The 16647-nt window shown below is 36.3% G+C and overlaps 1 protein-coding gene across 1 annotated transcript in view; it reads right to left on the reverse strand.

The window, feature by feature from the left end:
• LOC150106785 (uncharacterized) overlaps positions 1–16647 on the reverse strand; it is a 602332-nt gene that overhangs the window by 318529 nt on the left and 267156 nt on the right. Inside the window, exon 8 of the mRNA XM_090393483.1 lies at positions 816–1863. Within this exon, the coding sequence (XP_090249609.1) occupies positions 816–1863 (1048 nt within the window). The remainder of the gene's footprint in view (positions 1–815; positions 1864–16647) is intronic.

The raw sequence follows: 16647 nt of genomic DNA on the forward strand, positions 1-16647 counted from the left end.
TCAGAAAGATCTCACCAGTTTTTGTCTTTTTTGTTTCAGTCACCTCTATTATGTCGATCTGGTACTTATCTAATTCCTCAGCTAGCTCCATTTCTTTGCCATTCAGGCTTCTCATGTTGATAGTACCGATCTTTAACTCTGGTGATGTTGAGTTCGGGTGTGTTTTCAGATTTGTTCCAGTAGCTGACTTTTCGCTGTTCGCCCTGGTTCCCTGGTGAAAACAACGGGGGCCTTGTTTAACCGGGCGAAGCCTCAGCTGGCATGAAATTTTGTCATGTTGTACCATCATTTTTTATTTTAGTTTAAGACAATAAGAATACAATTTGGTCGGCTAAATCCGAAATTGCCAGCCCATCCTCGTTCGTTCAGTATCCAAATAGATACCCATCAGGGGTGCACCACAAGAAGGTGAGGATTGGACATTAGGTCAGAAGCCCTGGTCGGTTCTCCGCATTCCTTTAAAGGCTATGTGGAGGTCTCCTCTCAGTTATACAGCTTTGACCCTTAAGCACCCCTATAATATAATACCTATAACCCCAATAATATAATAGGACCATATAATAGCTTCCTTATAATGCATTAACATAGTTCTACACATGACTCAGTCTTCAGCAATAAATGTGTAAACTCATGAATAACTTAAATGGTAGAATAAATTTCCTAATTAAATTTCAAGGGCAACACTTATGATAAAATGCTATTTAAAAGGGAAAGTTATATTAGTAAGAAAAACTGAAACATGGAAAAATACTTCAATTACGTCACTGTAAAATAATTTAAGATACAACAGCAAACTACAAATTTAATATGCTTACCTTTCTAATGTTTTCTGCCTCAACCTTTCTTGGGTAAGAGCCCTTTCCCTTTCAATTCTAAGTTCGTCATAGTGACCGACAACCCAAGAATTTGGTTGAGTCTGGTTCAACTGAGGATACTTTTGTTGCCACAAAACATCTAAGCCATACTGAGGGGCAAGTAACGAATGCTGAGACAAAAGATGCCTGTATGCTGTAGAGTGCAAAGTGTGCTGGTCCAAGTGAGAACGAGGTTGAGCACCAATTGAAGGAACATGATGTGAAGATAATAAATGTGAAGAACCAATTCCATATGCACCAACCGATGATGGTACAAAAGGCGCAGCTGGTGCACGTGGTTGCTGTGGCACTCCAGGTATTCTGGGATACATACTGGATGCATTATTAGTTAATCCAGTTGGATGCATTAGAATCTCTTGCTTATCACACAAAGCTAATGAAAGAGAATCTGCAAAATTCTTTGATTCTTCTTCTGTTTTAGTGACAAGTAAATCAGTGCTATGAGTACTTTCTATAGAATTACAACTGTTATCATAACTGGCAGAAATATTGCATTTCAAATCTGATCCACTGCATGAACTGAGATTCACTTTATTGTCTGAACAAGTACTCGCTGCTTGTGATAATTTTTCATTTTCTACATCAAGATACTTTTCTGAAATCAATGCAGGATTTCCACCTGTACAAGCAAAATCTCTGGTAGCAGATGCGTTATTGCTGCTGCAGCAAGTAATTTCTTCACATTCATATTTCAATGAATCTACCAAACAAGATGATGCAGTATTAGGACAAAAACTGTTGTTCTTCAAAAGCTTATCCTGCAATGCTTCAGTTATCTGCAAGCATTTTAAAAATACAGCTGGTTCTGCTCCTACACTAATTACACTCTCTTTGTTTTCCAAAGCAGGCTCTAAGCTTCCAGATCTCCCTATCCCAACTTGCAAATTTGTTACTTTATTTGAACTTTCTTTTTGTACAGCAATCTCAGTAACAGTATTTTCTTTGCAGCCAAGATATTCATGTGTACTGTTTGAAGCAGCACTAGTACCTAAATATAAAAAACAAATTAGGAAGGTCTATTCTGGATTTGTGGGGAAAAAAAAAAAGAAAGAAAAAAGAAAAAAAAATCACTATAATTATTAATCTTGTATTACAGAAAATTATAAAAGATTACATACTATTGTGTAAAATAACTTTAGCAATCCTGTTGACTGAAATAAAAAAGATGCTAATAAAATATGCATATATAAAGTGACAGAAAAACATTTATTTAGATACATACTCCAGAAAGGTATGACATCCTATATTCAAAATCTATTTAGAACTATAATATTCTGAATAGATGACACAGTCCTCTCTTACCAATTCTCTATTGAGACTAATCTTGATGTCTTGTCATCACCAGAAGTAACAATCCTACTATAAATCAATGCATGAAACTACACACGTTACTTTCATATTATTGTTGAATAACATATAAATCCATCAAAACTTTCAATCAAAGAAATATGTCCTCCCCAGGACCTTTTGAATGGGCAAACCGCCTGGCTGATTTTACTGACCGCCCGGCTAATTAATGTCGTGAATTGACATGGCTAAATAATGAGCAAGAATGGAAAAATAATTTAAGACTTTTTTAATTAATAGTGATGAGAAATCAAACCGGAGAGTCTCATGAGACCAGCTCAATTTCTTGCATTGCACTCCAATCTTAATAGCTTTGGATATTCACTTTGATGCACACCAATCCATACGTGGAAGACAAAAATCAGGATCTCAAATACAACAGCATCGCTTGCAAAGAAGATCTTTTATGAAAGAGACATAATTTTGATGTTTGAAAGTAATAAATTGTGAAAATTGAGCGAATTCGAATTGAAGGCAAAACTTGATGTTAAAGATCTACATTTATTTTTCTTAATAATGGTTTTTGTCTGAAGATGATGAGTCAAGTATTTAATATTTTATTTTGTAAAAAAAAATAGGCCTGCCCATCAAATATAGTTATGATCTCGGGGAATTCTCGAAACTCTCGAGGACTATGATGTCGGTCTCAAGTGATACCCATTCCCATTCCTTGTAATTAATACTTATAAATAGTAAAATTGCAACATAACACGCGTTATGTGTCTTGGGTATTACTGTCAGTGCACAATTCAGTGATTTGTTCTGATTAATTTAATAACAATGATATTTTGTATTTATTAAATTACACCATATCGAGTAAAACATCAAGTCAGAAAACCACATTCTTAAGTTATTTTAAGAAAGATGAAACTGATAAGCATAGTAGCAAAGACACCAAACCAACAACAGAATAATCGATTTCTGCAGTCTCTCAAATGTAAAATGTGCATCTAAACACTGCTTATCAGTTATTAACAGTGAGTGGACTAAAAAATTCCATTGGTAAGTGGTGAAAGACAATGGAATAATGTGTTCAACATGTATGAAACGGGAAGAGATGACCCACAAACAAAGAAGTGACTTGGGTAACTATGCCATGCACAAGATTTCGAAAAGAAAGCTTGGTTGACCATGAACAAAGCACACTGATTCTTGTTCAGATATAATTGAAACACGTATACTAGAAGAAACTGGAATAGGGCAAATTGAAAATTCAATTTCAATTTCTCAGCTTTTCTGGGAGCTTTAAGATCTATGTATTGGTTAGCGAAAAATGACTTACCACATACTACATTATTTGAAAAATTGCTCGAGCATTGCAAGGCTATGGGCTGTTCCTACTTAGAACATCTTAATCTTGATAAAAATGCACATTATACCTCAGAAAGAATAATGCAAGAGTTGATTGATACTTTAGCATCAGAAATTAGATCTGAAATACTGAAAAATATACATTCTGCAGATTATTTCAGTGTTTTATGTGACTACAAACATCTCAGTCTTAAAACAGCTGATTGCGTATATTAAATGTTTGTCAACTTAGAAAAGAGGTCAGGGTTAGTTTTGCATCAACTTGCAATATCATTGATGGCAAAGCTGAGACTATAACTAACAAAGTAATTGAAACCCTTGACAGTCTAGGCTTAAAAACTTGTAATCTGGTTGGCCTAGGATCTGATGGGGCAGATCCTAGGCCAACCAGACCATGATTGGAAAGCAAAAGGGAGTTGCAAAACTGCCCAAAGATAAAACAGATGGACTCATGGTCAACTGTCATTGTGTAAATCAGGGGTGGGGAACCTTTTTAGTATCAAGGGCGAAAACTGCTAATTTAAAAACTCCCACGGGCAACTGGCAAATTTTAACTCTTATATATAGTGTATGTAGTGTGCAATACATATCTCAATAAGTAAATGTGCAACATTCTCATCTGATATGGTATCTTTTAATTATAATTGTGTAGATATAATTATAACAATCAAGCAAAAGCTATATTTAATTTATTTAAAAAATGATATTTATTTTATTTTAACTGAGAACTTTATTATAGCAATAAATTCTAAGAAATTCTGAGGAATTTCTCAGAATTAATAGATTTGTAAAAGTCCAATATAGACAGATTACTATATTTTGATCTCAAAGTGTTATCACACTGCAAATCAATCGACTCTAATTGCAAGGAATCGGAAGCTTCCTCAGGGAGTATATCAAAAGGTGTTTCAAATATTTGTAACTCAATTCTTGGATTTTTTGTATCTTCAAATCTCCTTTGAAATTCATTCAAAACACTTTGACGCTCATCAACATACTCACTTGTTGATTTTGGATTGTGTTCTCTTAATTTCGGAAAATGTGTAAAAGGTTTTTTTTTCGGTTAGGTAAGAAATAATTGAAGCATCGATTCAAAGCTCTTGATACGAGTGAGCAAAGAGGTCATTAGCTGATTGGGGCCTTGTAATTTCAAATTTAGATTATTCAAATGACAAGTTATGTCTACTAAAATGCTAAATCATGTTGAAACTTTTCATCCTCCAATTCTTTAATGGGGACACCTTTAATGTGCAAGAAAATTTTCACTTCGTCTTTAAGTTCATAAAATTGCTTGAGCATTTGAGCTCTACTTAGCCGCCTAACTTCACAATGGTACAATAAGTCCATATATTCGGCTTCAAGATCTTGCAAAAATTCCTTGAATTCCCTGTTGTTCAACCCTTTACGTTTTATCAAATTAACGGCCTTTATTACAACATTCATGATGCTGTTCATCTTGAGTGACTTTGCACATAGATTTTCCATATGAATGAAGCAGTGGAACACAATTAGAGTATTTGGGTTCAATTGACATTTCTTAAATCATTCTTAATCAGAGCCACGAGCCCTTTTTCACGACCTACCATGGATGGAGCACCATCTTTAGCGAGACCACTCAGTTTTTCATACGGTAAATCAAAATCCTTTAATGCTGACTTGACTATTTCAAATAAATCTTCACCTTTAGTTGTCTCCTTCATTTATTTTAAAGCAAGAAATTCTTCTAGTATATTGAAATCTGCAGTTATTCCCCATATAAATATAGCCATTTGTGCAGTATTTGACAGATCAGTAGTCTCATCGATGGCTAATGAGTAAAACACAAATTCTGCTGAATCTACTTTCAAAGAAGTCTGGATGTCATCAGCGATATCTTTAATATGGACAGAAACAGTTCTTCTTGATAGGCTAATATTTTTAAACAAACTCAGTTTTTTCTGGACATAAAATCTCGATGGCAGTAAGGATGCAATCTTTCACAAACTCACCTTCATTATGGGTTTTAAAATTTTTTTAGCAATTTGTTCACACAACAAACGCATAACGAGCTTGAGTTACAGATGGTCTTTCCTGAATAAGCTTTTTAAAAAGAGACTGGTTTTTAGATTATATTTTCTTCCAAAGTCGCTATCTTGTCTAAACGTTCTGATCCATTTAAATTTTCATATTTCTTATGCTTACTCATATAATGTCGTTCAAAATTATATTTTTTTGTAAACTGTAACATGTTCGCTACAAATAAGACAAATGCACTTGTCATTAATGTCAATAGAGAAGTATAGTTCTGTCCATTTTTCACAAAACAGAGCACATTCACCACTTCTTTTACGCTTTTCACTACAACTTGTCATTAAAAAAAATAAATTGAATAAAGCTGTCAACTGGTTAATTACAAGGCACTTGCAGTACCGCATGAGAAAAATAAAGTCAGTATGTTTTGACACACAGGAAAATGTCATGGCGGTAATTGGAAAGCAACCAATCAGAGAAAGTCTGAACTTTGCCGGCGAGAAATGCTCCTAATTTCTTTTTATTTGAATGGCTGGTCTCGATTTGATGGTTGCCAGACGTATGATGATCATATTTTATGTAATACAGTTATTTTTTATTTTGTATATTTAATTATTTAAATAAATTTAATTATAATAAATTTAAATAATTATAAAATTTTAATTACATGTACATTCGAGTATATCAGCAAAGGGGCGAATTGAAATAGAATCGCGGGCAAAATTTTGCCCGTGGGTGAGGGGTTCCCCACCCCTGGTGTAAACCATCGACTGGCTCTTGCTAGTGCCCAAACAGCTGCTTAAGTGCCTTACTAAGTCATGTTTAATATCTTAAGGCAATTGTTTTTCTTCTTCCAGAATTCCTCAGTCAGGATGGCTGGTTTAACCCAAATCCAAAATATACTGAACAGTCCTCAGATTAAACTTAAAATGGCAAGTGACACTAGATGGCTGTCTAATGATCCTGCAATACAGCCTCTAAGAGAATGCATGGTGAGTATTATAGCTGCACTGGAAAGAGAGGCCCCCGAACGAAATAATATCACAGCTGAAGGTTTAAGTAAATATACCAGAACATACAATTTCGTAGCTTCACTAATGATGCTTTCAGATGTGCTACTGCATTTATCTAACTTGTCTAGATCATGGCAAAGGCAAGATGTTGACTTAACCAAAACAGAGCCAGTCTTAGAAGCCAGAAAACTATCCATCATGCTATTGAAAGCCACTTCTGGCAGTCATTTTCAAAATCTTCATCAGTATTCTTTCAGGTGAATGCTCAGACCTTCACATTGATTATTCAGATTCTAATGTTATTACGTTTAAGACTACAATATGATGAATACATAGGCACAGTTATTAAACACCTAGAAGCAAGATTTCCAGACATGGCAATCATTTCCTGCTTTTCAAGACAATGCAGTAAGTCATGATTAACATGAGGCTTCTGAGATTCTTTTTGATTATTATTCTAGAAATGGAAGTCCTGCAGTTTTAAACTATAAAAGTACTAAACTAGAATGGCATTGCATCAAAAATTATTAATGGCCATTCATACAAAAAATCTAGATCCAAAACAAATATTGCTGAAATTAGCAACAACATCTGAGCTCAAAGATGTCTTTTCCAAATTTAGCAAAACTAGCTGCTGTTGGACTGGCCATATCTGTAAGCACAGCTGAATGTGAAATGGGTTTCTCTGCATTAAAAAGGATAAAAACCTGTATGAGGATCGCATCAGTCAGAACACTCTAAATAATGTGATACTGATTTCACTGGAGGGACCAGATCCAACAGATTTTAATTACAAAAAAGCTGCTGATAAGTGGGCTTCTAAGAAGAAGAGAAGAATTAATGTAAAGAATTTTAAGCTGTGAGCATTACAAGGTTTTTCATTACTTAATGAGAAAATATGAAAAATCCTAGTCTTGTTTGTTATAATAATTACTATAATAAATTTAGTTTAATCCTTTATCCAAGTGTGAGCAAACAAAGTTTGCACCTGAAAGTATCTTCAGGACTGGGGTAAGGTGGTACAACACCAGGCAACTCGTTGCAAAGGTGGAGCAAGCTAACATCACTCCTATCTCAGAATTTCCCATAATGCAAAACACATCTCCTTGCGGATATGTATAATGTTATGCATTAAGGGGAGGGCTCCCACTGAAGAGACCTCAATAAAGGTCGAAACTAGTCTGGGTAGTGGCCCTCCCCTTAATGCATAACATACATATCCGCAAGGAGATCTGTTTTGCACTATGGGAGATACTGAGATAGGAGTGATGTTATCTTGCTCCACCTTTGCAACGAGTTGCCCGGTGTTGTACCACCTCACCCCAGTCCTGAAGATACTTTCAGGCACAAACTTTGTTTGCTCACACTTGGATTAAACTAAATTTATTATAATTACTATATAAAATATTATCCTTGTTTGAAGTAATTTCTAATAAAATTACTATATTAATTTGTTATGAAAAAGGGTCTTTCTTAACTCATTCAAAATTTTTGTACTCTCGGCTAATGCTTCATTCTACCCAGCTGGTAAAAATTTCTGGGGAGAACACTGAAGATGCTTTTGTCAGTACATTTAACAAATGAGCATAATGTTCATTTGTTACCAGAAAATGTCTCATGTCATGTCTCGGGTACAAAACGATAATGATTATATTACATTTGCTAATTACACTTATTTAATTTATTACATTAAAGTTTTAAGTACTTTAGTCTTTAAAACATTAATGTAATAAATTAGACCTTGCACACGACTGCCAGTATACCATTCACCATCTTCGCTTGCCTTCTCAACTTCAATCACTATCATACCTGGGCAATATGCTGACTACCTTACCTACCACAGTTATCCTTCACTCTTCTTAACAGCCTCATGATATTGTTCCTTACATTACTCTTGTTACCAATCAAATCATTTGTGACAACTACCAACTCTTTTCTCATATACATCTCTTATCTATGCTTTAACCATCCTGCTTGTTCTACCTGCTGGAAAACAGACTTTGTGCACCTTTTCATGCAACACACCTTTCATCATTGAATTTTCGTACATTGCTGGATATGTAGTCTTTTGTGAAGACAAACTAAGTAAAAAAGAAGGAGGAGTGTTATTGATGATGGCAGAAGAGTTGTGTCCATCTAGGGTGTAGATGCAAGAAAAATATTGACAATGATTTTGAAGCAGTATAGTGTGAAGTGTAATTGACAGGATGAAATGTTTATCAGGATCATCATATACAAGTTATTAAATAGGCACAACTCCTCTGTATGAATGGAAAGGGACAAGGACAGAACAAGAGACCATACCTAGAAAATGAAAGGAAAGTGTGAGCAAGTGAGTGGGAGGCTCTGCATAAAGAATGCAAAGTGGAATGCACTGCTTGATAGTGTGGAAATGGTGAACTGATACTAGTTTACGCATTCACCATTACATCTTTTTGTATGAGTATTTGGTCTCTCATGATGGGTCTTAACTCTCTAATGTTAATAATGTTTACAGGGCCACTAAAACTCAACTAAATGGTTACAATAACAGAGAGAAATGAAATTTATCATTGAGGAAGGCTTGCTGTTCACACTGTTTTTCATCTCGCTCTCTCTCTCTGTGTGTGTAAGGTCTCAAAGCAAGTGGTGCAGAATGACTGGGATTAAATTGGTAAAGCCTCTGCTACTAATGGCTCATGCAAAAAGTTAAGCAAGCTTGAGCGGTTAGTTCGATGCCATTGGCACATTCCCTCGAAGAGTCTTTGGACTCCCTGTAGGAGTCACATAATAATAATAATTTTAAAAAAAGCAAACTGCATAAAGGAAAAATTATAACATGATTGAAGAGCAGTGGCTTAGCTAGGGGGGGGGGTGAGGAGGGGGAAGTCCACTCCGGAAGGCATTTTGAACCTTACTCTATACGTCGTTTTGACTTTTTGTAGTATTTTTGGTGTGTATTGAGAGGGGCAGCAAATTCGGGGACTGCCCTTTGCAGCAAAAGCTCTAGCACTGCCATTGGTGAAGAGGTAAACAATGAGCCATAATCGTTTTTTACATCCATCTGTTTTTCCTAAATTCTGCTGCAGAATTTTTTTTCCACTATGGACGAAAATAAAATATTAAATGAATAAAGTTGCGATAAAAAGATATTTTAACTCCAATAACACAAACAATATCAGATGTTTTATGTTTTTCTATAATTGTCATCTGCAATAATTCTGTAAAACCCATAAATGAATATAAATTCAACATTACAAGCAATCAACAAGACTTTTGTAAAAACACCATTTCTACTTTAATTGAGTGTCCAAACAATTGCCAAAGTATATTATAGACAATGGTGAAGATGTGTATTAATTGCTAAATAATATGTAAAATAATTCCTAAATAAGCATGACCTTTAAGTATTCTGATTTTAGTAACAAATGAGCATGTCCGTTCTGAACCAAAATAATATTAAAAAAACAAAGTCTAGGGCGCGTTACTATATTATCAGACGTCGTTGTCCAGAGAAGAGAAAAAAAATTCCAAGTTGGTAAGAAGCCTATATATTCGTGGCATTTATCTTGTATATCGTATACTACAGGCTATTGCAAGGGGACAAATATTATGTCTCAGCCAAATGATGACCTTTGTGTATTTCGTAACGCATAACGAAAGTTTATCACTCTTCATATTTGAAAAAAACAAACGTTGACTAGATATTACATCTTACATACGTTAAATTTTCTAAAATACTGATTAGAATGATAAATGGCTAGTTCAACGACTAAAAAGGATAAAAAAAACAGTAATCGTGGCAGACTTAGTAAAATCACGTACCTCAATATAACAAAAAAAATATTCTTCCACGTTATCTGAAAGTTTTTGCATGGCTGAAAGGGAATACCAACAAATGCATGACTAAATATTCCACACGCATTATTAGACTTCACTAGTGAAATGTGGTTAAATAACATATTCACTACTGTCATGTTCAAAAGATAGTAAATGCTGGTGAACAAAGAATGGTCATTTCATAGTAGCAGACCAATGTAAACCAAAATGGTGGCAAACCCGGCCTTCTTTCCTATTCGTTAGTACTGCAACTTCAATTAAAGGTTTGAGGCTCCGTAGGTTGCAGCGGATGTGAGCAGCGTGTTTTATCCAGAAACAGACCGCCGAGCGGGGAAGTCACACAACCCGTGTACACATGGCTGACTTCCACACTTGGCAAGGATATGCAAACTAAAGAGATATCAAACAGGTTAGCAATCTTGTCTTGAGCTCATGGTTTAAATTTACTACCTCCAGACAACGAAAAAAATTTACACTGCAACTCAATTAGGTATGGTGAAAACACATTTGACCATCTATCAGTATTCTGCAGACAGTCATTTCAAAATCGCGCTAGAAATCACGATGCAAGTATTACGACAAAATAAGGTTAAATATGCTAAATTACCTATCTTATTAAATAAATTAAGAAGTCAATTCGAAACTGAAAAATAATACATGTATGTTTTATATTTAATAATTATAACGGCAAATATCGAACTTTAACGCCACAGTGCATGTAACTCCATGGAGGTAGAGGCAAGCGGGACGTTAGTACCGAACAGTCAGGGCGCAATAAGTATACAAAAGTTATTATTATTTGCGTATTAATATACAGTTGTTAAAGAAATTATCTCTAAATAAAAAGTATTATTTAATGCGCCTCCCAGACATTCTTCAAGGGGATATCCTCGTAATTAGTATTTTATCCCTGCACACACACACAACTTAGTTACAACACTTCTAGCATTTCTCTTGACAATAACTTTTCATAGCTAACTCAACTGTTGAGAATTTGTTCGGACTCCTTAGTGCATCATAGTATATAGGTAAGAAAATATAATAAATAAATTATCAAAGTAATATCTAATGTAAAGCTATAACCTGTATTTTTAATGTAAGTTTTAGTTATAAATTCAATTCTGGTAATTCTACAACATTAAAATTCTTACATTAAAATTGCAGGTTATAGCTTTATATTTATTACCACAGAAACCCCTAATCATATTTCAGAAGATAGTTAGTTTAAAGTTTTTCACTCGGTTGTACTATAAATTAAAGATACCAAGAAATTATATACAGTAAAACCCCTTTTTTACACTTTCCAGGGGACTGATGGAAAAAAGTGTAAATAGTAGGAAATGCAAAAAAGCTAAAAGACGACACTGCTAGTATGTTAGTCTACATACTAGATCACAAAATTAATAACTGAAAATAAATGAATTTACAATTATCTACATTTATCTATTTAAAAAAATCTTTAATTGTTGATTGTTTTTGCTTTTTTTGCACTCTTATAAGTTCCACCTGCCTCTCCACAGTGTATAAGGCATTAAATGCCCCATTCATCTCCTGATACACTTGCAATATACTGCCTCAAAACAGAGATAGCTTCCATTGCTTCTTTACTAGTAGGGAAGGTAGGTTCTTGATCACAGTCTTCTTCGCCCACTTCTTCTTCTTCACCAAGGTGGTTGGAAAGGATGTCTTCTACACTTGGTACCATTGATGTGATCACACCAGCATCAACATAGTCTTGAAATGAGAAAGATTCATTCATCACATACCAGTTGTTGGGCTCTGACATATCTTCTTCCTCCTGTAGTTGTTCCTCCTCTTTCACAAATGTAACTCCTGCCTTCCGGAAACAGTTGGATATGGTTTCAGGCATGCAACCATGCTTTGATGCATGGCATCAAGGATTGATATGATCATTTATTTTGGATCCATACCATTATCATGCATAAACACAACTTTTTCAACAAGCATTTTTCTATATTTCCATTTAAATGCATAGATGATGCCCAGATCTAATGGCTGAAGCTCACTTGTACAATTAGGGGGAAAGAACACTAATCTAATGTTTCTGAGCTGCAGATCTATAGGGTGTGCAGGACATCTGTCTAGCAGTAGTAGTATTTTGTGGTGATTTGTCCCCATTTTAGCATCCAGAGCAGTTTTGGTAAGTATGAGGTCTGTTATATGTATTCTTTCAATTACATAAATGATTTGTGGATATTTGGTGAGGATGGAAGGAGGGTGTGTGTGAAGTGTGACCTGAACAAGGAACTGATGAATGCATATATGAAATTGATGACAGAAAGTATTAGTAATGAAATTGTCGCGGGGAAAATGAATGCACGTTTGAAAGAGAGGTGAAAAAATGCTAAAAAAATCAGAAAAAAAGAAAAAGAGCGATTTGAAAACCGTAACGGAAGGAAACGAAATTGAGAGAACGAATGAAACTAGAAATGGCATGACGTAGAAATCGAAGTAAAAAAAAAAAATTGAAAGAATGAAACAAAGAAAGATGAATGAGTGTGAAAATGGGAAGAATGATAGCGAAAGTTGGACGGATGTTGGACCGAAAGTACGGAAACAAAGAAGGATGAATGAGAGTGAAAGTGAGAAGATGGGGTTGAGAGTTAGAAAGATTGAATGATAGAGAGAATGTGTCACGAGATTCGGAAGTTGAAATGGATTGGATGAGGCAAGAAATGAAATGGATGCGGAATGAAATTAAGAAAATTCGGGTAAAAACTATTAAAATAAATAATGATGGCATGAAAGAGTTAACGAAAGATGAGCGAGTGGCGTTGTATGGTGACTCCATTATTAAAGGTGTGCTGGAGGATAAAATGCACAAGGTATGTTTTCCAGCCGCTAAAATGAGTAGAGTGATTGAGGCATTGGATATGAGGCAGGAGTGAGCAAAAGAGTTAATAGTATTAATAGGTACGAATGATTTGAGAGAGGACAAAGAGTGTGTCAGAATGGATATCAGGAGGCTGCTTAGAAAGATAAAAGAGAATAGTGTGACAGGAAGGGTAATTAGCGTGTTGCCTAGGTATGACTTTGGTGAAATGAGGCGGAGAGCAAGGATTATGAATGATATGCTGGCTGAAATGTGTGAGGAGACGGGAGTACAGTTTGTTAATGTGTGGAATGAGTTTGAGGGACGAAGTGGGCTGGGAGTGATGGACTGCATTTGAGTGGTTATGGTGTGAGTCGCTTGGAGAGACTGCTGCTGGAAGGTAGAGAAGTGAATAGAGAGAATGAATCAGCTTGAGTGGGAAATGATGTGGAAGAGCGGGAGAGTAAGACAGGAGTGATTGAAGAGGTGGTTATGAATGGGGAAGTGAGTGGTATGAGTATAGAAAATGAGAGAATGCATGTGCAAGAGGAACAGGGAAACAGGGAGACTCAGGGTGGACAGGGGTACACAGCATGAGAAAGGTAGATGCTCCAAGAGGAGGTGAACATGTGTAGGCAGGAAAGGAATAGGATGACAAGGGATCAAGAGGAAACAGTTGGAATTGAAAAGGGTTTTAAAATGAAGAAGCAGAAAGGGAAATGGCCTCAGTTGAGCATGCAGAGATCACATCAAGTGAGTGGTATCAGTGGAACTAGCTGTAGATCCAGAAATGAGGTGTTGTGTTTGTATACAAATGCTAGAAGTATAAGAAACAAGGCAGATGAAATGGTTGCACTAATTGCATCTGTTCACCCAATAAGTCAGACATGGTTGGAAGAGGATGACATCCTGTCAGGAATAGAGATGGAAGGGTATGATGTATTTCGTGAGGACAGAAGGGGTAAAAAGGGAGGGGGAGTGCTATTGATGAGAGAAAAAGAGTTATGTCCATATAAAGTAGAGATGCAAGAGGGAAATAGTGCCAGTGGTTTTGAGGCAGTATGGCGTGAGATAGAGGTGAATGAAATCAAATACTTGGTGGGATGTTGTTATAGACCAGGTAATGTGGATGGTGGTGATTATGAAATGTACAATGAAATTAGCCAATAAATAAGAAAAGGGTGATCATTATGGGTGATTTTAATTATGGCAATATAGACTGGAATGATGATAGCAACTGGAAGTAAAGAAAATGAGTTTCTTGAGTTTTTGAGGGATAACTACCTAAGACAGTATGCAACAGAGGGCACCCGAAGATTGAGGTCTTGGATTCGGTCATCTCATCAGAGGATGCAATTATAAATGAGGTGTCAAATCATCCACCAATTGGTGAGAGTGACCATGAAGTGATTACCTGGGTGGTTGCCAGCAGTGCAAGGACCTCTGTGAGAAAAAGGTATATGTGGAACTACAAGGGGGGGGAGGTGATTACGAAGAGCTCAGGACACAGCTTGCGGGTGTAGCGTGGAATGAGGAGTTAGCTGGAAAAGAGATCAATGCAGCTTGGGAGATTTTCAAAAACTGCTTAGTAGATGCAATATCTAAATGTATTCCAAGGGTGAGAAGGTTAAATAAGGTGGGTGTGAGATGGATGAATAAAGAGATTAAGCATGCGATACAGAGAAAAGGGGCATTGTGGAGGCAGCATAAGAGAAGTGGAAATAACCAATTCCATGAGGTCTACAAAGACCAAGTAAGGAGGGTGACTTGGTTGGTGAGGGTAGCTAAAGAGAGGTATGAACAGCAGTTGGCTAATGAAGCCAAAAAGAATCCTAAGGAATTCTTTCGATTTGTAGCCAGCAAAAGAAAGAATAATTATGGAAGGATGACATTGAGTGGAGAAAATGGTATAAAGACAGCTGATGCAGAATGTGTGGTGGAGATACTTAATGAACAGTTCATAAAGATCTTTCAATCTTGTGAATGTAACTTCATGGAGAGATTGAGAGCAGTTGATGATGGGGAGGAGAGACTGACTGTAGGTGAGCAAGAGGTGTTTGGGGAGTTGAGTAAACTAGACGTAAATAAGGCTGTGGGACCTGATAATATCACCATGCATTCTGAAGGAATGTGCCAGGGAGTTGACACCTGCCTTGACATATTTTTTTAATGCGAGTCTTGCACTCGGTCAAGTTCCTAAGGAGTGGAAGGAGGGCAAGATTGTGCCACTTCATAAAAGAGGTGATCGAACTCAAGCATCACACTATAGGCCTATCTGTGTGTCAGGTGTTTTGGTTAAGTTGTTGGAGAAGCTTGTGAGAACTAGGATCCAGAGGTGGGTTGATAACAATGGTATAATCTTTGATGGACAGCATGGATTTGCTAAAGGAAGGTCATGTTTTAGTAATCTACTTTATTACAATAAAGTGACTGCTTCCTTGGACAGAGGAAAAGGATACACAGTAACATACTTAGATTTCGCAAAGGCTTTTGATAGAGTACCTCATGATAGGTTGCCAGTCAAACTAGAGTAGATGGGGTTGGATATTAGATTGGTGCATTGGATTGGAGACTGGCTATCTGATAGGTATCAACAAGTTGTGTATGGGGGTGCGATATCCAGGAAAAGGAAAGTCACTAGTGGAGTGCCTCAGGGGGCTGTTTTAGGTCCATTACTGTTTAACTTGTATATTAATGATATAGGTGAAGATTTGGATGGAGATATTCAGTTGTTTGCAGATGATGCAAAGTTGGGACGAGCCATGAAGTGTAGTGAAGATGTTGTGGCCTTACAGGAAGACTTGAATAGATTGAGTGATTCTGCACGGATGGGGATGTGAATTCAATGTTGCAAAATGTAAGGTTTTAAAATTTGGAAAATAAAGATGGGATGCAGAATTTATGCTTGGTGAGAATATATTGTTGGAGGTAGAGGAAATAAGAGATCTGGGGGTGATAGTGGATAAGGATCTAAAATTTAGGGGACACATCGCCAAAATTGTGAAGACAACACAAAGGCTTCTTTGCCTTTGTGTTGTCTTCACAAATTTGGGAATGATGCGGAGGACACTGACATGTAGAAGTAGGGAGATTCTTGTTCCGTTGTATAAGGCTTTGATTAGGCCACACATGGACTATTGTGTCCAGATTTGGTCACCGGGTTTTCAGAAGGATGAGGAGATGTTGGAAAGGGTCCAAAGGAGACTGACTAAGGTAGTTTCTGACCTCTGGAATGTCGAGTATGAGGAACGATTGAGAAGATGTAATTTGCAGAGTGGTGGACAAGAGGAAGAGGGGAGATATGATAGAGACCTACAAGTTGGTAAGGTGTTGTTATAGGATCAATGCTGGAGATGTTTTACAGAGAATAGTGGGAGATCTGGGGAGAACCAGAGGTCATCCCTGGAAACTGTATAAAGAGGGTGTGAGTAGGGGAGTG

This window comes from Typopeltis vanoorti, chromosome 5, assembly GCF_054136105.1.
Source record: "Typopeltis vanoorti isolate ZY-2024b chromosome 5, IOZ_Tvanoo_1.0, whole genome shotgun sequence".
Taxonomy (NCBI): domain Eukaryota; kingdom Metazoa; phylum Arthropoda; class Arachnida; order Uropygi; family Thelyphonidae; genus Typopeltis; species Typopeltis vanoorti.